The sequence below is a fragment of the Bidens hawaiensis genome, unplaced genomic scaffold, assembly GCF_021521415.1.
Source record: "Bidens hawaiensis isolate Kalapana, Puna unplaced genomic scaffold, B.hawaiensis_p1.1 tig00053810_1, whole genome shotgun sequence".
In the NCBI taxonomy this organism is placed as follows: domain Eukaryota; kingdom Viridiplantae; phylum Streptophyta; class Magnoliopsida; order Asterales; family Asteraceae; genus Bidens; species Bidens hawaiensis.
The window spans coordinates 72165-94811 of NW_027499665.1; the positions used below are offsets into that span (position 1 = coordinate 72165).

The 22647-nt window shown below is 35.5% G+C and overlaps 1 protein-coding gene and 1 pseudogene across 2 annotated transcripts; one reads left to right on the plus strand and one right to left on the minus strand.

The window, feature by feature from the left end:
- The first annotated feature begins 276 nt into the window (after positions 1–276).
- On the plus strand, positions 277–11423 carry LOC143600231 (mediator of RNA polymerase II transcription subunit 33A-like; annotated as a pseudogene). The gene is made up of 14 exons (XR_013147436.1): positions 277–764; positions 1610–1720; positions 1833–2177; positions 2674–2993; positions 3078–3169; positions 3754–4111; positions 4218–4325; positions 5341–5446; positions 5563–5677; positions 5873–6034; positions 6764–7400; positions 7518–7724; positions 8548–8879; positions 10545–11423. The product of XR_013147436.1 is annotated as a mediator of RNA polymerase II transcription subunit 33A-like (transcript).
- A 3630-nt stretch (positions 11424–15053) lies between these two features.
- LOC143600226 (uncharacterized) lies at positions 15054–17831 on the minus strand. Its single transcript, XM_077077976.1, has 6 exons — positions 17496–17831; positions 17113–17286; positions 16923–17039; positions 15596–15775; positions 15461–15507; positions 15054–15381 (listed from the first exon to the last, which is right to left on the minus strand). Exons 1-6 carry the CDS (start codon positions 17829–17831, stop codon positions 15054–15056), a joined length of 1182 nt encoding a protein of 393 aa, XP_076934091.1.
- Between the last annotated feature and the right edge of the window lie 4816 nt (positions 17832–22647).

Below are 22647 nucleotides of genomic sequence, written 5' to 3' on the forward strand. Positions count from 1 at the left end.
TTCCAACAACATAATTACACATAACTAAATAAGCTATATATATAAAGAAACATCTATGATGTATCTATTACACTTTTAAACATTAAATATACTACATTAGACAGAAACAAAAAGTTTGGTATAATATAACCGGTAGATCCGATAAATCTCTACAGTAAGTGTGCCCATTTTAAAATTCTCACGTGTGCTCCCATGAAGAAAAATAATACAAAAACTATGACAAAACAACTCTTGTCTGGATATCCAGAACGTCAATATCCGAGCCCCTCAAGGTGAATATAAAATTAATATTATGATGCGTGGTTACTTTCAAATTATTATTTCGTACCGCCTCTAATTATAATTTCAATATAAATAAATGACCTCAACACCCGCCCCTTTTTGTGGTGCAACTGCAACTAATTCCAACAGTCTTCTTTCTAATTCTAATTCCATGATGAATTAGTTAGTTAGTTAGTTTGTTAGGACTGTTATTAATATTAATCTAACCTAATTACTATGGCGATGGAGACTGTGTGGGATGGAGTGGTGGAAATGACGAATGCTGCTCAGAGTAATGGTACGGATCCTGTGGTTTGGGCGGCGGAAGTATCGTCGGTTTTAGTGGCGGCTGGTGTTTCGGTGCCGGCGAAGGAGGTGGCAGAGCTGCTGGTTTCGAATATCTGTTGGTGTAATAATGTACCGATTGCTTGGAAGTATTTAGAGAGAGCGATTGCGCTTAGACTCGCTCCGCCAATGCTCGTTCTCGCGCTTCTTTCTAACAGGTTGTTGTGGTTAATTTGTATGTGTTTTGGTGTAAGGTTGTATTGTGTTATGGATAGTACACTAGAACAGAGGAGTGGTTAGAATACACTAGAATTAAGTATTGCAAGTTACATGTAGAATACTGGGGCTTAATTAGGGCTAAAACTTTAATCAAGTTATTTAAGGACTCATAAGTAGTATATTAATTAGTTACATGGTGCATGATAGGAGTTAGGGGAGACGTAGGATTAAGGTAGATTTCTATCTTTATCTCACGGGCTTAGATTCTCCTACATTTTAGGTGGACCTTGCATTATTTGTGTTCAATGATTTCATGTGTTTGTATTTGTTTTACTATGTCGCTAGTTCACAAGTTGTTTTGTTACTGGTACATGAAAGTTTTGTATGTTGTTTTGCTTTGGAGCCGGGGTCTCTCTAGAAGCACTGAAGCAGTCTCTCTATCCTCATGCATAGAGGTAAGGCTTGCCTATATTGCACCCTCCCTGGACCCTACCAATAACTTTTGTTATTTGTGGGATTTACTGGGTACGTTTGTTGTTGTATGCTTTAGGATCAATTAGTGATGTTCTTAATGCTTAATTAGCAGACACAGAAGTTTATAGTTGCAAGGATTAAACATACAAAAGCATAGTCTTTTTTATGAGGTTTAGTGATGTTGCTAACTTGCTATCAAATTTGAACTCAAACGTCAAATTGTGGTGAGAAAGTTTTTTAATTAGTTATCTGTCATGTTTAAAATTATCTTTTCCAGTCTCGACAATTTTGAGTTGGATAATGTTGTATAATCTTTTATCTGTTTGTTTGATTTTCGTTTAACTGACTCGAAGTTGTTAAATGATTATAGTGTAATCCCGAGTCGTAGAAGCCAACCTGCTGCATACAGGCTTTATCTGGAGCTACTTAGAAGACTAGTTTTGCCATTGGCTTCTGAAGTGAATGGTCCCAAGTTTCACAAGTAAGCTTCTATCTTCTGTTATCTGAGATTGTATATGGAACATGACAATATGGCATCAGTTAGGTTTGTTTGGATATAGATGGATTGACATATATTAACAATGCAATTGCAGAATCATGAAATCTGTAGATGATGCTCTTCACCTGTCCCAAAGATTTGGCATTGTCTCTAGTGAACCTGGAGTCATTTTAGTTGAGTTTATCTTCATGATGGTGTGGCAGTTGCTTGATGCATCGTTAGATGATGAAGGATTGTTGGAACTTGTACCTGAAAAGAAGTTTACTTGGTCAATCAAATCACACGATATGGAAATTGATGATCAAAATATTGGACCAAAGAAACTTGATTTCAATGACAGATTGTACAAAAGTAATACCATTTTAGCCATTGAGATCATTGGAGAACTTTACCGAAATAAAGTAACTTCCAGGATCCTTTTCTTGGCACGCCGAAATATGTGAGTGCGTAGGGTTTATATACAAGAAGAGATGAGGTTTTAGTGCGAGAAGAGAAAGAATGTTTTTTTTTTCTTTTTTTTTTCATTTTTTCAATTTTTGTAAATTTTGAAAATACAAAAAAAAATAAATTTTGGTTAAAATGCAATGCTTATTCATCTTTTTAAGATTATAAAAAATATATGAACAAAACTCGTTTATTTATAGAACCTGCACATCTATAGGTTGGCATGTATCATGTGTAGGTAAATGTTTTTAAGTAAAAACAATCGTATGAAAGAAATGGTTTAATGGTTGTTTTATGTATATAACATAACATTCGTATGTAATAAGTAAAAGTGTTAAAAAAATTTAACCATTGATAGAAAAAATAAACGATTTAGGTTTCTTCCTTTTCTTCTCTCATTAATTTAGTCATCTGTAATGAACCTCTGCCTATACACACATGATTATCCTTGATTATCTCTGATATGAATTTTTGCTAATTTCTTGTTTTAGGCCTGTACATTGGGGATCGTTTATTGATAATTTGAGACTGCTGGCAACAAAGTCGATGTCTTTGAGAAATTCCAAAAATATTACTCCTGAGGCTCTTCTGCATTTAGCATCTGATAATCACGCACTAGTGTCACACAAATGCAAAACAGTATCTTTACAACAGTATCATGCAGTAATGGCTTTTGGATCGCTTGTTTCATCTTCAGGTCCAAGTCATAATGTTAGTCATTCAGCAATTTGTCTACCAATTGATATGTTCCTTGAAGACCTTATGGAGGGAACAATTGTGGCCACCACAAGTGCTGCTGAAACCCTTACTGGTATAATCAGTTTATTATGAATTTGTCATAAGTTTAACATAAATAAATGTCGTTTATTTCTAAACAATTCAGTTGTTATCATAGGTTTACTAAAAGCCCAACAAGCAATTACTCAGGCTTCATGGCAGGATGTGTTTCTTGGTTTGTGGATTGCAGCTTTACGTCTTGTTCAAAGGGTAAACACATGTATATAATTTCTATAAATTGTAAACAACCAGAATCAACATTTGTTTGTAAACTAGGCCTGTAAGTGAACCGAAGGTTCATGAACTGTTGGGCAGGATGTTCGTTAATGTTCATTTATTTAGTAAACGAACAGACATGAACAAATATTTTTGTTCATTTAGTTAAACGAATGAACATGAACACATGTCTTATCAGTCATTTATGTTCGTGAACATTTGTTTATGTTTGCTCATTTACGTTCGTTTATGATTGTTGGTTTACTTTCATTTATGTTCGTTCATTTTCGCTAGTTTTAGTATTTTCTTAGGCTGGACAGATTGGTGTTGACATTTAATTTAAATTGGTGCTCGCTCGGTTATGTTTGATCATATATGTTTTAATACTCGTTCATTTTTGTTTGTGAACCGTTCGTTTATACTATTAACAAACAAACGTAAACGAACACAAAGACGCTCATTTTCTTAACGAACACAAACAAGAAACCTGTTCGTTTAATTGTTCATGTTCGATTGTTTGTTCAGTTAAAGATAAACGGATGAACCTAAAACATGTTATTTCACACTTGATTTCATAGGGAGAGGGTGCTGTTGAGGGGCCCGTGCCTCGCCACACATCTTTAGTCTTATTATTATGTATAACAACACTTGCAATTGTCAATATCGTTGATCAAGAGGAGAGTGCTCTTATTGAGGATAATGAGAACGGAAATATGCATATGAGGAGTGAAAGACAGGTGTTTGGAGACTGTCGTAAGAACTTAGTTTCAAGTCTACAACAATTGGCTGATTTTGAGGGCTTATTGACCCCGCCTTCATGTGTAACTAATTTAGCAAATCAAGCAGCTGCGAAAGCTATGTTCTTTTTCTCGGGTCTTGGAATTGGAAATGGTTATCTAGATGGTGTAAGCTTGAATGACATGCCAGTCACTTGTTGTGAGTGAATCTCTTTCATTTTACTTATATTTTCTTATATGTTTTGATTTCTTCACCTTACATGTTTTTTTTTCCACTTGAAAGTGATGCTTTTTAATGTTTGCAGCTGGTGATCTGAGACATCTGATTGTAGAAGCTTGTATTGCACGACAGCTATTGGACACATCAGCATACATGTGGCCTGGGTATGTCAAGGGGCATACTAGTCAGTTACGACACCCCATCACGGGCCAGATTGCTGGCTGGTCAGCTGAAGAAACACTAAGTGACCCCGGCAGACTACGGATAATCTGGGGGTTAAATAGATGTTTCCCACGAGGGTTAGGTCCGGCAAGATGGTTATTCTTCTGATGACCTGCAAAACAGACACCGTGGGCTCGTCACTGAGAAGGGGGGGTACCTCCTTGTGACCACCCTCCGGCGTGAGAATCAGACTAGATTGCTCTTGAATATAAGTGTATATTAAGAGAAATAGCTAGAGAGAAGATGATGATACCGTTCCAAGGTGTTGGAGTATTTATAGCCGAAGGTAGGTGTCCAAGAAGGTACAGCCGGCTGTATAATATTCCTTTTCTACCAACTGTGGGCTACGCACGTGCCGTGCTGGTGGTTGGTGGGTAGGCAGCGGCTGATAGTGACATGGCCGGCTGTATACTATTCCTTTTCCACCAACTGCAGGCTATGTACATGCCACGACAAGGGTTGGTGAGTAGGCAGCGGCTGATAGTGACATTAAGTACTAGAGCGTGCTGCTCGTCGTACTGTTGTCAGTGAGCTGTCGCAGCTTTGGTCAGATCTTTTGTCCATACCTTGGCAGGTATAGTACAAAAGATCCTCCAGTAGCGTACGGACTGGCTCATTTGGGCGGGAGTTTTCCCGGCTTTGGGCGGGAGTATTCCCGGCTTGCTCATTCCTTCTTCAGGTGACATTACTGAATTATTTGAGAGTTAGTGCCTTGTGCGGGTAGCCTTCCCTGATGGCTAGTATCCGTAGCTGCGGGAACAGGCGGAGTACGTCACCATTGGGAGGCTTTTCCTGCGGGAACAGCTTGCGTACTGCGCGTAAGGACGTCGCGTCTCTGAGCATGGTGGGTCCTGCGGATCCAGTTGGTCTTTGCGCAGACGTCCCTCTTCAAGGTGAGTCTTGCGAGTTTGGTCTTTGCGCAGACGTCCCTCTTGAAGGTGAGTCTTGCGGGTCCAACTGCGCAGACGTCCCTCTTTGAGGTGAGTCTTGCGGGTCCATCACGGGCCAGATTGCTGGCTGGTCAGCATTGATGAAGGGGTCCCCTTTAACTCCTTCAATGGTGCATGCTTTGGTTTCAACTCCAGCTTCAAGGTATGCTGTATTGGTCCTTATAACATGTTAATCAGTATACATGTATTATCACTAGTATTTTTTAAAATCAATCAGTTCTATGGAAACTGAATTTAAGCTCTTGAATTTGATGGAAGCTTAGCTGAAATTGAAAAACTATATGCAATTGCAACTGATGGTTCAAATGCTGACAAAATTTCTGCTGCTACTATTCTATGCGGCGCGTCATTAACTCGCGGTTGGAACATACAAGTGAGTCTTGCTTATCTGAACCCTTTATTAAAATTAATGTTGTTCTTGTTAATTGTTATTGTTATTATATGCATATATTTTTTATTTCATACACTTCTTTTATCATCAACGCTTAACACATATTTTATTAGTATTTCCAGTAGTTAACTATATTAAAATATATTTATTATAATATATTGTGACTGTATTTTGCAGGAACATACTGGTTTTTTCATCATTAAGCTGCTATCACCTCCGATTCCAAAAGATTATTCTGGGACCGAGAGTCATTTGTTAGCTTGTGCTCCGTTTCTAAACGTTCTTCTTCTGGGGATATCATTCATTGACTGTATTCAGATTTTTTCCTTGCATGGCTTGGTAAGCAAACTTCAATCCGTGTGCTCTTTCTGTATATTGTTTAAGAGAAATTTGCACAAATGTTCCCTGCGGTTTGACCAAATTGCAAGTTTGGCTCCCCAACTTGTAAAAAATGCAAACTTAGTCCAAGCATTTGTGAAAGGTTTGCACGTTTAGTCCCATTGTTAATCCCAGCTGGCTTTTTACGGAAAAGTGATGCCATGTGGCACTCACGTGAGGGCAATTGTGTCTTTTCAAAATTGTAACCCTGATAGTCTTTCAAGCTCCAAAACTCCTAACGTCGACTTCATCACCTTCGGCTTTTAAACTGAACCTTTGATTTGGCGCTGACCTTCATCACATTCGACAAACGTCATCTTCAAGCATAAGGCAAAATGTGTAGGTTTTTAAGATGATCAAAGGTTCGGTTTAAAAACCAAAGGTGATGATGTTCCTTGGTTAGCGCCAAATCAAAGGTTTGGTTTAAAAACCGAAGGTGATGAAGTTGACATTAGGAGTTTTGAAGTTTGAAGGACTACTATCTTAAGGTTTTAAATTTGAAAAAAAACATAGTTACCCTCACATGAATACTTGACATTACTCTTCCGTTAATAACTAACTTGGATTAATGATGGTGACTAAACGTGCAGCGCTCTCACAAATATTTGAACTAAGTTTGCAATTTTTAGAATTTGGTTAAACCAAAGGGACCATTGTTCTTGTTATTTAAACATGCATGCTCGTTTGTAGGTCCCACATCTTGCAGGATTGTTAATGCCCATATGTGAGGTTTTTGGTTCATGTTCACCCTCGGTATCATGGACTCTACCAGCTGGTGAACATTTGTGCCCACTAGCTGTATTCTCAAATGCATTTACACTTTTGTTGAAACTATGGCGGTTTGATCAATCGCCTTTTGAACATGTGGGAGATTTAACCCCTGTTGGGTCTCAACTAACACCCGAGTTCCTGTTACTGGCACGCAATTCACTTGAAGCACAAAAGAAAAGAGAGAGGTTATATAGACAATCTGACCTGTCATCTGCGGGTCCTGTGTTTTTGGATTCTTTTCCAAAGTTGAAACATTGGTACCGACAACATCAAGCGTGTATTGCTTCGACTTTATCTGATCTCAAACCGGGAACTTCGGTTCACCAGATCTTTGATGCACTTTTGAACATGATGTTTAGAAAGATAAAGAGAGGTGGTAAAAGTTTGAATTCTTCAACGTCTGGAAGTAGTAATTCATCTGGTTCGGTTACTGATGACTATACTCTTTGTCTTAAACTTCCTGCTTGGGAAATACTGGAAGCTGTTCCGTTTGCACTTGATGCTGCATTGACCGCCTGTGCTCATGGAAGATTGTCGCCCCGTGAACTCACCACTGGTTAGTTTTCTGTCTGACATGGCAATTTTAACTCATTTACTAATGGGTCGATTAGAGTTATTGTTATCTTTAGTGTTTTTGGTACCTAAAATTAACTTATGGTGATGTTTATTTCAGGGCTAAAAGATCTTGCTGACTTTCTTCCTGCTTCAATGGTAACTATTGTAAGTTATCTTTCAGCTGAAACAACAAGAGGTCTCTGGAAACCTGCATCTATGAACGGAACCGATTGGCCAAGTCCTGCTGCAAACTTGTCCATGGTGGAACAAAATATAAATAAAATATTGGCTGCAACAGGAGTTGATGTTCCAAGTCTTTTTGCAGGTATGTCTTGTTGGAAATTCGTTAAGTGTCTAATGTTGCTACTGACTTTTAGTAATAACCGACATAACTGAACCCAATTAAAAAACCACGTTTGGTTCTATGCTTTTTAAAAAACTGATTTTTCGTTTCGCTTTTGATATCAACTAAAGAAACTGAAAGGAACCAAAAAACCAGTTTTAAGTAATTTATAGAAATTTGATAAATGGTTGCCCAAATGTGTAATAGTCAATAGTCAATTAATCATTAATCAACAAAAATTTTAGGCCCAGATTCATTATTTAGAGCCTTTTTTTTTACCGACCCAAAAATGGTAAAAACCGAAAACCCCGAAACTGTCCGAATCCATTATGAAAACTGAAACCGAACGGTTTTCAAAAACTAAAAAACCGAGCTTTTGGCCTTTGGTTAGGTTTGAGCCCAAACCGACCCATGCACACCCCTACCAGTCAGTGATGGCAAATTGAGCGGGTTGGAGTGTTGGACTGCTTGGATCAGGACAGGTTGAGGCATTAAATATGAATCCAAAAACTTTGTTGTTACAATAACAATGAATTTTTTTAATATATAACAGTTTAATATGATGTGACCATTAAAAATGCATCTGGGTGACTTTCTTGACCTGATTCCTTTCTAGATAGTTTTTAATGACCCGGTTGACCTATTAGTTGATAAAATAACCATATAGCACATAGGAAAGGTCGAAATGGTCCTGGCCAGGTTCCCACAAACAGTTTTTTGCCTGTTTGTAGAATACATATAATTTATGCATTAACATATGTTTACAAAGGTGAAATTTTACAGTTATAGTCTAATTTTCTTGTAGGTGGGACATCTTCAGCTACTCTTCCTTTACCTCTAGCTGCTCTAGTGAGCCTAACAATAACCTACAAAGTTGATAGATAACAGAACCGCTGCTGAACCTAGCGGGCCCAGCATTGACCACCCTGGGTGCATGTTGTAAATGGCCATGCATGCCCATCATAGTCGCTCTCTGGACCCAAAAGGCCAAACGTTGGACCGAATATCTTGTTTTCTCTGCATCCCGAGCCATATTCCACCACAAAAATGATGCTGTTGTCCAGCTTCTCAGAGTCTGCTTCCAGTCAACCCTTAACCTGAATTCTCCTTCTGTCATCAGAAACACCGGTGGAGTTGGTAAATCACAAACTTACATATATATTTACAAAATAACTACATCACGTTTTTATGCATGCATATTTATGTAGGGATAGGTTCATTACAAAAGGCGAAATTATTGTGAGAACGAAAATAACCAATCTAGCTCGTTTAGTTTTTCTATCAATGATTAAAAGTTTTAAACTTTTACTCTTACATACAAATGTCTATTTTATATACATAAATAACAATTAAACTAATTTGTTCATATGCTTTTATTTTCATTTTTAAACTAACATGTGTAGGTTCCATAAGTATACGAATTTTGTTTATTAATATATCTTAAAATGTTATAAGGGATGAATAAATATTGATTTTCAATACATTTTCTTGTGTTTTATTTTCTTTATAAATTGAAAAATGAATGATTTATTATGTTTCTTTTGTTCTTGCAAAAAACTGTCTTCTGCATAGGTACCTCTCCCCTTCATGAGAAAACTTCATCTACTGAAGAAACACTAAGTGAACCCTGGACAGATTATAGATAATCTGTGGGTTAAGTAATGTTTCCCACGGATGAGGTCCAGCAGAGAAGGTTGTTCTTCAGGGGACCTGCAAAACAGACACCGTAAGCTCGTCACTGAGAAGGGGGGGTTCCTCCTTGTGACCACCCTCCGGCGTGAGAATCAGACTAGATTGCTCTGAATATAAGTGTATATTAAGAGATTGCTAGATAAGATTGAGATATCAGATGATGTCCTTACCATTCCAAGGTGTTGGAGTATTTATAGCCGAAGGTAGGTTTCCAAGCAGGTACAGCCGGCTGAATAGTATTCCTGTTCAACCAACAGTGGACTACGCACAGGCCATGCTGGTTGGTGGATAGGTTACGGCCAACAGTAATAAGGTCGGCTGTATACTGTTCCTTTACTGCCGGCTACGCACTGTTCCACCAACTGTAGGCTGCGCACGTCCCATCGTAAGGGTTGGTGAGTAGGCAGCGGCTAATAGTGACAAACAGTACTAGAGGGTGCTCCTCCTCGTATTGTTGTCGGTGAGCTGTCACCCTGTGATTAGTTCATGGGCTGCTCTGGTCAAACTGTCTGTTCCGCCCATACCTTAGTAGGTATAGTACGAAAGACCTTCCAGAAGCATACGGACTGACTCATTTAGGCGGGAGTGTTCCCGCCTTGCTCATTCCTTCATGTGACTACTGAAGTAACGAATGCCTTGTGCGTGTAGCCTTGCTGTTAGTGCGGGTAGCCTTCCCTGATGGCTTGTATCCGCAGCTGCGGGAACAGGCGGGGTACTTCACCATTGGGAGGCTTTCCCTGCGGGTACAGCTGGCGTACTGCGCGTAAGGTTCTTTGAGCATGGTGGGTCCTGCTGGAGCAGTTGGTCAGTGCGCAGACGTCCCTGTTCAAGGTGAGTCTTGCGGGTCCAACTGGGCTCTGCTGGGACCTACCTCTTCATCTACCCATTACTAAACACAAAAAACTAAACCAATGGTAAATCAATGGTTAGATGGATTTCATGCGAGTTTTCTCCCGAAGGGGGACATGATCCTTCCCCTATATACATATTTAGTGGGGCACGTTTATTTAAGAACAAATCATATGTTAGAACTGCATAATACACTTGTAATTGTAAGTAGTGCATAGAAAATAATGACAAGAGAATCTGATCATCCAACATGTTTGACAGGTAGCCTACTAGGTCACGGATTTGGGTCCCGCTGTTTAGGCAGGATGACACCCGTAGCTCCCGGAATCCTCTACTTGCGAGTCCATCGTAGTGTCCGGGACCTCTTATTCATGACCGAGGAAATCGTCTCTCTATTAATACAATCAGTCAAAGATATTACAACCACCAATATCCCAATCGGAAATATAAAAAAACCCAAAAGCACAACAATTTTAAGATACGGTGAAGTCTCTCTTTCTTCGGTCATGACTCGTATCAAAGTAGCCGCTTCACTCGGTGCTTCACTCGTTTGGATAACCGGCGGGCTAAACCTAGTACAAATGTTAATAAAAGAAACGTTACCCTCGTGGTTCATATCAGTCCACCGGTCAGACCAGAATAAAGTTGACTCGGGTGGGATGATTGGTATGCTCAAAGGCTATGCTCTCGCTTACTTCACTATCCTCTCGGGTGCGTTCGCGTGGGGTGTCGACTCGTCATCTTTGGCTTCTAAAAAGCGGCCTGTTATCCTCGGGGCCCACCTTGAGTTCATGGCTAGTGCACTTGATGGTAAGTTTTCACTTGGTTGTAATAAGGCAACTTGGCGGGCTTATGTGTCGGGGTTTGTGAGTTTAATGGTTTCGTGTATGCCGAAGTGGGTCCGCGAGGTTGATGTGGCGGTTTTGAGGAGTTTGAGTAAGGGGGTAAGGAAGTGGGATGAGGAAGAGTTGGCTTTGGCTTTGTTGGAGATTGGTGGGGTGGGTGCAATGGGTGCAGCTGCAGAGTTTATTATAGAATCTTATTCAGGTTTAGTAATGTAGGTTAGATTATTCATTTTTGGTTAGTTTTGTAAATATTTGTTAATGTGTGGAATTTATTATGAATATTAGCTTGAATTTTTAGGTCTGTTTTATAATTATTTTTTCATTTTTCAACTAAACCGCGATTATCAGTTACGCAAACTTTCGAAACAAGTTATTACCTTAGTAAACTAGTTGAATAAAATCTATCTAGTTTGGTTGTGGATGTAATCTGATGGGAACAATGGCTGGTAATGCTGATATAAAGATGGACAAGTAACAAGTTTGTCAGTTATGATATTGGATTCTGTAAGCATATGTAAGATTGCTTGTACGAAAGTTGCTACACATATATTTTGTCATTTTCTAGAAAGTACACATGTATATAGTCATTTTCATAGGAAGTACACAAGTATTTAGTCATTTTCATTGCAAGTACTCACAACTATTTAGTCATTCTCATAGCAAGTACATAATTATTTAGTCATTTTCATATTCACACGCAAGTACACAAATGTTTGGGCATTTTCAATTTGCATATTCACATGCAAGTATAAAGAATAAGTTGATCAAACACCAGTCATGCTATTAATTTACTTTATTTGAACACATGTAGAGTTGCAATAAATGGGTTTAAATATAGATACCAATGAGACTGAAGTTCTAGAGCTAAGTGTAAATACTATAATTTCTTAAGAAGCTCATCATTTTTCTTCTGATCAATCAACAAGTTTACCAAGATCTTTGATTTTCTCCAGGACCTTTATGGAGCCAGATTAGGTTTCTTGTGGTTTAGTATAATGGTATGTGATCAGTTATCATTCATTTGTGTAATGTATAATGGATTTGTTCCTTAGAACTTGGAAATCAAAAGCCTATCATCTTTGTCTCAATTTGATAAATTGCCAAAATCAAAGCGGTTTGTGCTCCAAAAGCCAAATCTTTAACTTTTTGCCAAATTGTCAAATTGGTATCAAAGTGGTGTACTTCATGTTTAATATCTGTTACAAAGCGGTTTGTACTATACTGATTAATAATTCGTCCGGTTTCGGTTCGGTTAAGCGATTAGGATTTGCATGTTTAATTCTTTTAAGCTACAATTCCAAAAATCTTTTAAGGAATTGTCTGACTATATACTTGTTGAGTTGTTTCAGCCTATTTCTTAAAACACTTTATGTAATATACCGAAATTCGAAACAATAAAATAATAAATGTCGATTGTTAGAAGATTGATAAACCGATGAAACGTTAATAACCGAACTTTATAATAATAATAATAATTAGTTAAAAACATGCAGGGGTATTGATATTAAATGTCTTACTAAGAGGTTTGATTTGTAAACTAAGTGAAGGGCTAGTGTTGTCAATTTTGGAAACTTGAATTGAAATCCCATAATCAATCGTACTTTAAAACCGACTTTCCGGCAAAACGTGATCAAATAATTATTAGATATATCAACTAATAGATATTATCGCAAATTTTACGGGCTCAACTAGTTTAAGTATACGTGATAACACAAACAACTTCTTTTATCGAAACCTTAAATCTCTAATTATCCCTATCGTAATCGCCGCCGCCGCAGCCCCTGCAACTTGCCGGAGAAACCGCAGCCACCCCTACACGGGTTCTCGCTGACGCCGCTAGTATTCATACACCACCGCTCGCCGCCGCTCTCTGTGTTTCTGTATTAAGCCGCTGCCACCGGAACTCGCTAAGCTAGCCACCGTGACGCCGCTTGCTGGAAATCAAGACCCGCCCCCGCTGTAGTCGTAGTCATAGCCATAGTCGGAGGTAACACTTGAATAACAGTTGCTGCATCTTTTTGCGATTATCAATTTGAACAAAGGGTCGGGTTAACATAATCTAGGACTTATCGATTTAAAACATAAAGAAGAGATTGAGCCTCGTCGGTTAATTCACTGTTCAAATTAAAAAGGGTCACCATTATTTTGCAAATCATATTATTTTCTTTTGTAAAGCATGTCTAGGACCTCACTGCAGTAACCATAATCTCACACACACACACACATATATATATATATATATATATCTTAAATTAATGTCGTTGTTATAAGTAATTATTTATTATTATGCTTAATAAGTTTTACGAACTTAACAATGAGTAATACATTAATTGAAGATGTTGAAATATACTCCAGGGAACAATATGTATGTATTGGTGAAGTTATAATATCAGTTTTATAAATAATAAGTAACATCAAATCTTCAGATAGTAATAGTATATGAAATATGAAAATATAATCGAAGTAATTACAATAATTGTAGGTTCTCGTGCGACTTAAAGACCTTCATAATTTGCGTGATTTCGCTCATCGGTTAAGGTACGGATTCCGTGTTTCTCTTCTTTTAGCTTTATATTGTTTTCACCGTTCTCGTAGTGTACGGATTCTGTGTTCTTTCACTTGTAGCGTAAATATTGTTTTCATCGATCTCATAGTGTACGGACTTCGTGGTCTTGCACTTGTGGCGTCATACCGTGTCTTCGCTATCGTAGTATATGAGTTCTTGAGTCGTTAATCATATTATAATTATTGAGTTGATTCATAGTATCGTGTCACCGTTATTGAATAGTTTCGTCCTTTATTAATTGCATATTGTTATAGTGTTGTCATGCATGCGATATAATATATTTATTGCACTCATTATCGCATGTTCCTAATAGACCATTGTACATTGACTGATTGTTATTGAGACATATTGTATTGATATTGACCATTGTTATCGCAATTTGTTTGACCTAATACCCGAGCATTTATCCACCTATGGGGACGTAGGGCGTCAATCGAGGCACCTTTGACGTGCTCTATCTGTGGCGGAGCGATTAGTCCACAGCGTCTCTATTTTATTATGCGATGAGAGCATATTTTGATTACTGAGAGGCGTATGGATCGATCCTAGGTAAACTGTTACTGGAGTGAGATGGTTAGGTGTGTGTGTCCACATTCCTATCTCACTTAATTATTGGTGCATTAGTCTGCAGCTAATGTACATACTGTTATTGTTACTGGCTCACATGGGTGTTTCCAATATATTGTTATTGTACTGCTTCATAACTGATAGTTCAGCGTCTTGTTACTGTTATCGGCCCGCAAACTATAATTGTTTCTTCCTTGATTGTTCATTGTATCGTTTTTAGTCGTATATTGTTACTGCTATTTTCCTCCGTTACTTGGCAATTTTTGGCTCATCCGTGTTTCTTTGTTCTGTGTTTCATTTAATTTGTTACAGGTACTCAAGGGGATCAGGGGAATGTGTGATAAGAGTGTAAAAGAAAAAGGCTAGAAGTTGGAAAACAATGAACTTAATAATTTATTTTGAGTGAAACAACTTTATTTATTTTAGCTGTCAATAATATTGAACCTTTTCGGTATTGAATTATTTTAAACTTTTAAATTTGGATTTTTATTTATCGTATCGAGTGACACGTCGGCCTAAACCGGGCTGGGGTGTTACACTTTAAGCTTTAACCATATTTGACACATCATATATATTTTAAAATGTGCTAAATGGCAAAATAACATCAAAACAAACCAATAAATCTTTCCCTCCATTCTTCATAGCAATTAGCAAAAAAAAAAAAAAAAAAAAAAACCGGAACGATGTCTCTGACGGTAAACATCATAATAATGTTAATGAAAAACGTGTTTAATAATAAAAACCCGATAAAGATAGCAAAACAAAAAATAAACGACTAATCCTCCACTCGTCTCAGCAGCCACCATCAAATAGCTCCCATTCATCATCATCCGAAACCCCCTTAAGTTCACTAACAACCTTTTTTTCTTTACCATTATCAGAATTCATAGTTTTTTCTTCACCATAAGAATCATACTGTTCTAAACTCTTTTTTGGGGTCTCGTATGTCTCTACCTCTACCTCTGCATCGAGAGGTGTTGTGGTGCTTATGAAAGATGAACTTGAAGAGGCAAAGATTGATGAAGTTTGGCTAGAATTAAGTATTTGTGATAACGGGCTTCGTTTGTCAAACTTCTCTTTTAGCAGTAGCACATCCTGACATTTGACCGCAATCTCTCCTCTACAAAACACACATTCACGTTTGTTTTCTCATATCATCTTAACTAAAAAGATTACTCGTAACATTAATCGAGACTTACTGTAAGATATCAATCGTATGGCCACGGTCCATGAGAAACTCTTGTAACTAAAAAAACAATTAGAAAAATAAATAAAAAATCATAGTCTACAACATAAAATTATTTTTAATGGTATTTATGCCTTAATTCACAAACCTTAGAATTTTCCAAGGCTTCTAGCTTGAGTTTCTTAGACTCTTCAACCACTTTTTCCATTTGGCTTTCTTGGAACAAAAGTGCTTCTCTAGCAGCCCGTTCTCGTTCTAACTTTTTCTCCTCTGCTGATGCAATTTCTTCTAAAGCGGCAGCCATTCTAACCTCTAACGCTCTACGCATCTAAAATGAAAAGGATTACATGAACATACACTTGGTCATTTATCTAAAATAAAAACTTGTTATAGTAAAATTACTTTTGTGCATGTGGTTCACATACTATAATTTCCTAGGAAATGGGCTACAACTACAAGCCAATGTTCCAGCCCATACCATATCACTATATAGTGGATATAACAAAATACACATTTTGACTCACTTGATTTTGAACCAAAAAAACATTGAACTTTAAGACTTAAAAAATAAACATTTCCTAGCGGCGACACCAACAAAAATACCGCATGATGTGAATCGGCTAAGAAATTTATAAAAAGTACACTCTGATCCACCAAAACAACCACTCAACGAAAGACATGCCGGCACTTTCATGAACGAACTAAATTTAGCCGGTCAATATACAAAACACGTGGCACAATCTTTAGTGGTTGGTATAGTGACCGGCGAATTTAGCCAGTTCAGTGCCAGCTATAAATACTCAAGATAGGTGGCAATATGGCTGGTATAGTGGCTGGCAAAATTTTAGCCATTTCATGAAAGTGCTTGTTGTGTTGTAACTAAATTATGTGGTCATACTCTTGGTCATTTTATTCAATAAGAAAAGTTGTTATGGTAAAATTACTTTTGCACATGTAATACACACTAAAATTTCTTAAAAAATGGGCTACAAGCCAAAAGTGGCGTGCATGAAACCAAAAAAAAAACAAACCAAAATAGCTGATTGTGAACAAAACCGATCGTTTAGATTTATGTTTTCATAGTAAACAGACTTTTGGTTTCGGTTTTGGTGCAATTAAAACCGAAAAAACCAAACCGAATTTATGAAACTTGATTCTTAATTTTGAATTTTAATTAATTTAATAAATTGTATAAGTGTGTAACTCAAATATTTAAGCCCACATGTATAATTATCAGTTAATTGTTGATTAACAATCACATTTAAGCCCAAATTCAATGCATTGGGCCAGTTTTTTACCCTAAAATTTCGAGCCCAAATGTCAACATCCAAAACCAAAGGTTAGTATAATTTCCAATCCATACCCTGATACCAATGTAATAACTATATATTATACAACACCTGACCACCCATTTTGCCAACTCTAAGCATAACAAACATATACATGAAATCAAACAATAAATAATAAAGGCATACCTCCTCAAGAACTGCAAGCGCTTTGTTTCTCTCGTCCGACAGATTAAACAAGCGAAGCTGAAGTTCTTTCAATTCAGTAGCTAAAATTGCTTTCTCTGCATTAACTTCTCCCGCATGCTAATACAAGAACAAAACAATAAGCATAATGATAATTAACTAATAAACCAAATTAAAACAAACAATGAACAACCATTTCATTCGCCTCTTTTGCCCTTAGAAGTGCGTGCTTAACCTCGTCCACCTTGACAAGAATATCAGAACAACCTCGAGTGGCATCCTCCTCTGCTTGTTCGGCAGCCTTCTCTTTAGATTCTACTACTTTCATTAAATCAATAACTGAGTTCATAGCCGACGCAAGCATTTTCTGCACCATACATGATTTGAAACATCATACTTTTGAGCACAAGATATTTATTAAAATAACTATAGTACTTCATTAATTAACAAATTTAAAAAAAATTGAGCACAAGATATTTATTAAAATAACTATAGTACTTCATTAATTAACAAATTTAGAAAAAAAAAATAAATTATGCAGTCTAAATAAAAAAAAATGAAAGGATACAAATTTACCTTGTTATTTTTAGCATCTTCAATAACTTCATCAAGATACTCGGTGCTACAAATTTGCTCTGATCTAGTAAGCGCGGAGCTCATAACCAACTCATCTTCTGAATTAACAGAGTTGGTTGCTGAGTCATCTTTTTCAAAGTCTTTTGCAGCCAAGTTCATTTCAGAAATATCTACAAATTGGTTGCTTTCTGAAACAAGTAACGTTTCATCATCGATATTTTCACCTCCAAATTTCGCATGAACTTGATCATGGTCATCAAGAGAAACATTTTCATGGATTACAATTGGTGACCCGGTATCAGAATTAATATTATTGGTCTCTCCAAATGTCTCCATAAGTGGAGGTAAACCATCATAGTTAGCTTCAGTTTTACTCTTTCTAGCATCTAAAGTTACAAAATAGATAGGCCAGGTTATAACAAGAAAGCATAAAGTGTCAATACCAATAAAAACTAAATAACATAATGATCATGTGATATTAAACGGATAAAATGCATTACAAGAGATGTTGTTTGCTTAAGAAAAATATGCATCACTTTAATACTTTTAGAATATTATTTTGTAATCCGTAGAGTTTCTGGTGCTGCAAATCCAAACTACTATGCCATAATGAATGATTGAATCTGCTGCGATGTTTTTGCTTTTTACTACGCCAAAGGATCCAACTTGCCATAAGAAAAATGGTTTCACAAAGCAAAGCCAAAGAATTCTAAATCACATAAACAAAAGTAAAGTATATGCGACAAGGCTACCTTCCGTTGCACCAAGTACGCGTCCATCAACGTTTGAAGCATCATCTTCACTTGAATGTTTAGGAATAAATGGATTAACAACTACATGATCCGTTGTTGTCACAACTTTACCGGTTTTGACATTACCTAAAGCCATCAAATCAAAAAGGCATACCAAACGCAATAGCTATCAAAATAAAGACTTCTACAAATAAAGTGTAACAAAACTATTACCATCAACGAAACCAAGTGAACTCTGGCTATTACTTGAAGAACCAACTGTAAGTGGTTGTTCATGGTTAACAGGCATGGTCTCAACAAGAAGTACTGCTTCCGCAGCTAAATCAGCATCATGGTACTCTAAAGCAACGGCTTTCAGGAAACGAGAATCATGCTGCACGTAAAGTAGTACATTACATATAGGCCGCCCGTGACCTCCTTCTTAAGCCTTAAAACTCGAACTGAGCTGAGCATAAGCAAGCCCGAGCCTCAAAATAAGCTTGTTTAATAAACGAACACAAGCTTCATATAATAAATATTTGTATGATATTTATTATTATATATAAAATTATTATAAAAACTACTAAATAATACATACTATGTTATATACATAATTTTAATTAAAAACTAAGAAAAATTAATATAAATTAATTAGCTAAATAAAAGTCAAAACACACATTTATACCACTGGTTACATATCATTATTCATGTTTGAAGTATCCCAATATGATAAACAATCTTATTGCAGCTGAAACAGTCATGCATGAAAAGGTAAGTTGTATAAACACTAAACACTAATAAAAGCAATTATATATAACACAAACCGAGCTACATCTGGATAATGGATAAATTATAAACACTAAACACTAATAAAAGTTATTATATATAACACTAATTAATTCTTGAAAAGATCTAGATTTGTTTGGAAAATTCCAACAAAGATACTAAGCAATTACTATTAAATTATAATAATATTAGTAATATATAGTTTCAAATATTAGTGATAGTACCTGTGGAAAAAGCTCCTGTTAAACTTTAAAAACTGAATTGAATCCCATCTTTCAAGAGCACCAAATATCCTGAAAATCAATAATGATCACAGTTGAATGGTTTATCCATTAAGCATGCAAAGCAACTATCAAAATAAAGCTAGACCAATAAACTATGAACATACAAAATATATATCTGAATGAGATAAGTGTAAGATTCTTGAGGGAAAGTTGTTACAAGATGATAAAAAAGAAGTGGGAATATTATTATTATTATTATTATTATTTATATAATGCAGAAAGCATAAAGAAAGGTACGAGTGTTTGGTTGGTTACCTTTGATCGCGTAATTCTGTTGAGAATCAAACCCTACGAGAGATGAGATGTGAAGATAGATTTATAATGTTTTGTTTGATAAGAAAGAATATGAAACGATGTATTTATAAGCTTGGGACTTGGGCCCTCCGAGATTTATTAGTTGGAACTAAAATCATTAACATTAATATTTTATATTAAAGTTTGTCAACTTTTTATTAACTGTTTGGATCATTAACGAGTCACTAATCACCCGATCATCTCATTACGATGACGAACCTTCTTTTTTTTATTTTTTTGGTATCACACCCGATATTCTACTAGTTTCCTTATTTAATTATTTTAATTAGATTTATACTCTATAATTATATTTATTATCTATACTCTTAATAAAAGACTACAACATTTTGTTGATGTGTCACTATCATGTTGCTCCTCGAAATTTTAGACCCATTTTTGCATATATGGTAATCTAATGGGTTTTTATGCACGTCTCACCTAACCCAAATTCACTATGCCGGTTTCCAATATTAATGCTTAAAACATGTTAACTTTTATTCCTAAATCAATTACGGGTTAGGGGTAGCAAGTAGCAACGAGGTGGGGTTAAGAGCTGGCCAATACTAGAAACACATAAGACCAGTGTGAATGGCAAAATGTTGGTTAGTTTTTTTTTTAAGTTACTGTAGTTCGGTAGTAAACTATAAGTCGCCAATGACTTGATAGTTTTGTACTAAACTAAAGGTCAGTATTGACTTTAAAGTTTGGTAGTAAAACTAAAGGTTGGTAGCAGCTTTGGAACTTTGGTAGCTGCTAATTGTGCTAAGTTTGCTATTAAAATTATAATTTTTGATACTAAATGTAATTGTTGATTTATTTATTTATTTTACTTTCTTTTCTTTCTTTCCAAAAATCTAAAGTTGGAATTTAAGTTTATAAAATTTTGTTATGTAAAAATTTGGGTTAAGCTAAACGTACTCCTTCTCTACGTGTCATATCCCATCATCTGAACTTTCATTTTCTTTAAGAATTGTATTTGACATAATACTCTCATATAACATTTTATGGAGTCCATTGAAAAAATTAAATTAAAAACTATAAAACGTTTTATTTTGTTTTTTTAACTCCTCTTAAATTTCATTACCACAAAGAATTTTATTTACATCTTTACTTTCATATAACATTTTTTTTGTATTTTATGGTTTCTTTTTAACATATTAAATAAAAAATTGTAAAGTTTTTCTGTCTTACTTTTTTGTGTTTATTGTTATCATTATTGATGTATTATTATATTTATAAAACAATATATATATATATGGTACTATTTAAACATAGAAAAAGTTATTATAAATATTTCCAATATTAATACTAAAAATATAAATTAATAGTAATAACTTAATAGTTTTTTATTTGATATATTTAATAGAGATTATTAAGTGAAAAAAAATATTGTATGAACTATTATGTATCTATATTAAATTATTAAGCATGACGGATGGGCAATCTACGTAATTTCACAATTCAGGGACAAGGACATAATTGACTTTTCACAATTGGGCAAAAAAAGTAATTTATCAAGACATGAATTCATTGTTAAAGCATCACGTTTTGTTAAATTACTTTATACTCCTTTAGCATTTATCATTATTCAAGTGAGGATGTTGATGGGTCATGTCATTTAATCTTTATATTAATATAATAATAATTTTCAATATAACTGACATTTATCATTCATTCAAGTGAGGATAGTCATGGGTCATAACATTTAATCTTTAATAATAATTTCAATATTAACTCTGCATTTTTAAGAGGTTAAATTAATTGTTACCATTCATCCTATTCCGTTTCAATCCGAAGGGATGGAGTGAAACCTTCCATTCTTTAGAGTCTATAAATATCACCAAACAAATCATTTCTATAAATCAATTTCACAAACCTTAGAATCAGTTATGTTGTATTGATACAACCCACAACTCCTCTCCGACAGCAGCACCGGCACAACCTAATTACCACAACCTAATTACGCCTACAATTATTTCTACTTGTGTTGATCAACCTCTTAACTTTATTTAGGTGCATGTTCCAAAATCCGTTGCCATTGCTAAATGACATGCCAGTCGGGGAAGGTTAAAAAATGATACAAAGGGAATGTAAGTTTTTTTTTTATGTTGGTCACTTATCTTACGGTTCACATGTTTTATAATACAAAATTGTGGCCTTTTTTATTATGGTTGAAAGCTTGTGTGGAAGATATTTCTAAATAATGTAAGTTTAATGTTATTATTATAATAATAATAATTATTATTATTATTATAGGTGGAATTGTGACATGTTAATGAATACAATATTTATGTTTTTGCATGCTCCAAAACTTTTTAACATGAAATTGAATTTTGTTGAAGCTTTCATGAAGGATCTTTTGAACTTGGTTAAGACTACCTATAGGATAATCTTGAGACCATGGATTATTTTGGATCAACAAACTTTTGTTGTTTAAAGACCAATATATGTTGACGTGGAAGTTAAAGACTTTGTGAAGCCTCATTATGCAACAGAGTGTATTTCAAGAATATGCGTAGGAGTTGCACTTTGTTGGGCATACTTTTATTGAATATTTGGCTATTTGACTTTTAAAAGTTAAGGATGAATGAGTTTCATTTGTTCTTCATGTAAAAATGAAGGGGGCGAGCCCTAATATCAACGTAAAGTATATAAATGGTTGTTATTATCCTCTTCAAAATATTTTTGTGAAAACTTAACTTTCTTGTACACGGTTACTAAACCATCCTGATTCTTGCTATCGTGCATTAATTAAATATATATATATATATATATATATATATATATATATATATATCCTAGCTGACAAAACAAAAAAGAGCCCATTATGTCCCTATTGCTTTCTTAACGACCCTATGCTTTATTCAATAAATAATAAATTTACATGGTACTCAATATAATCATGCTCTACAAACCAGTTAATTCGTTTGCCCTTAAAATTACAAACCAAACTTCTCTTCAACAACTATTGGCTGACAATTTTCAATGTTAATGGATTCCTAAACGCCTACCAAACTAATGAATTTGTCCATAACCATAATATTGGTCATTAAACAA

What these genes read in the sequence shown, in the direction of transcription:
- LOC143600226 (XM_077077976.1), bottom strand. Translation starts at nt 17,831, where the DNA reads ATGGAGACATTTGGAGAGACCAATAATATTAATTCTGATACCGGGTCA. An exon ending in AAGATGCTAAAAATAACAAG is followed by an intron (nt 17,287 to 17,495) that starts GTAAATTTGTAT and finishes TGTATGGTGCAG; the next exon opens with AAAATGCTTGCGTCGGCTAT. An exon ending in CAAAAGAGGCGAATGAAATG is followed by an intron (nt 17,040 to 17,112) that starts GTTGTTCATTGT and finishes TTCTTGTATTAG; the next exon opens with CATGCGGGAGAAGTTAATGC.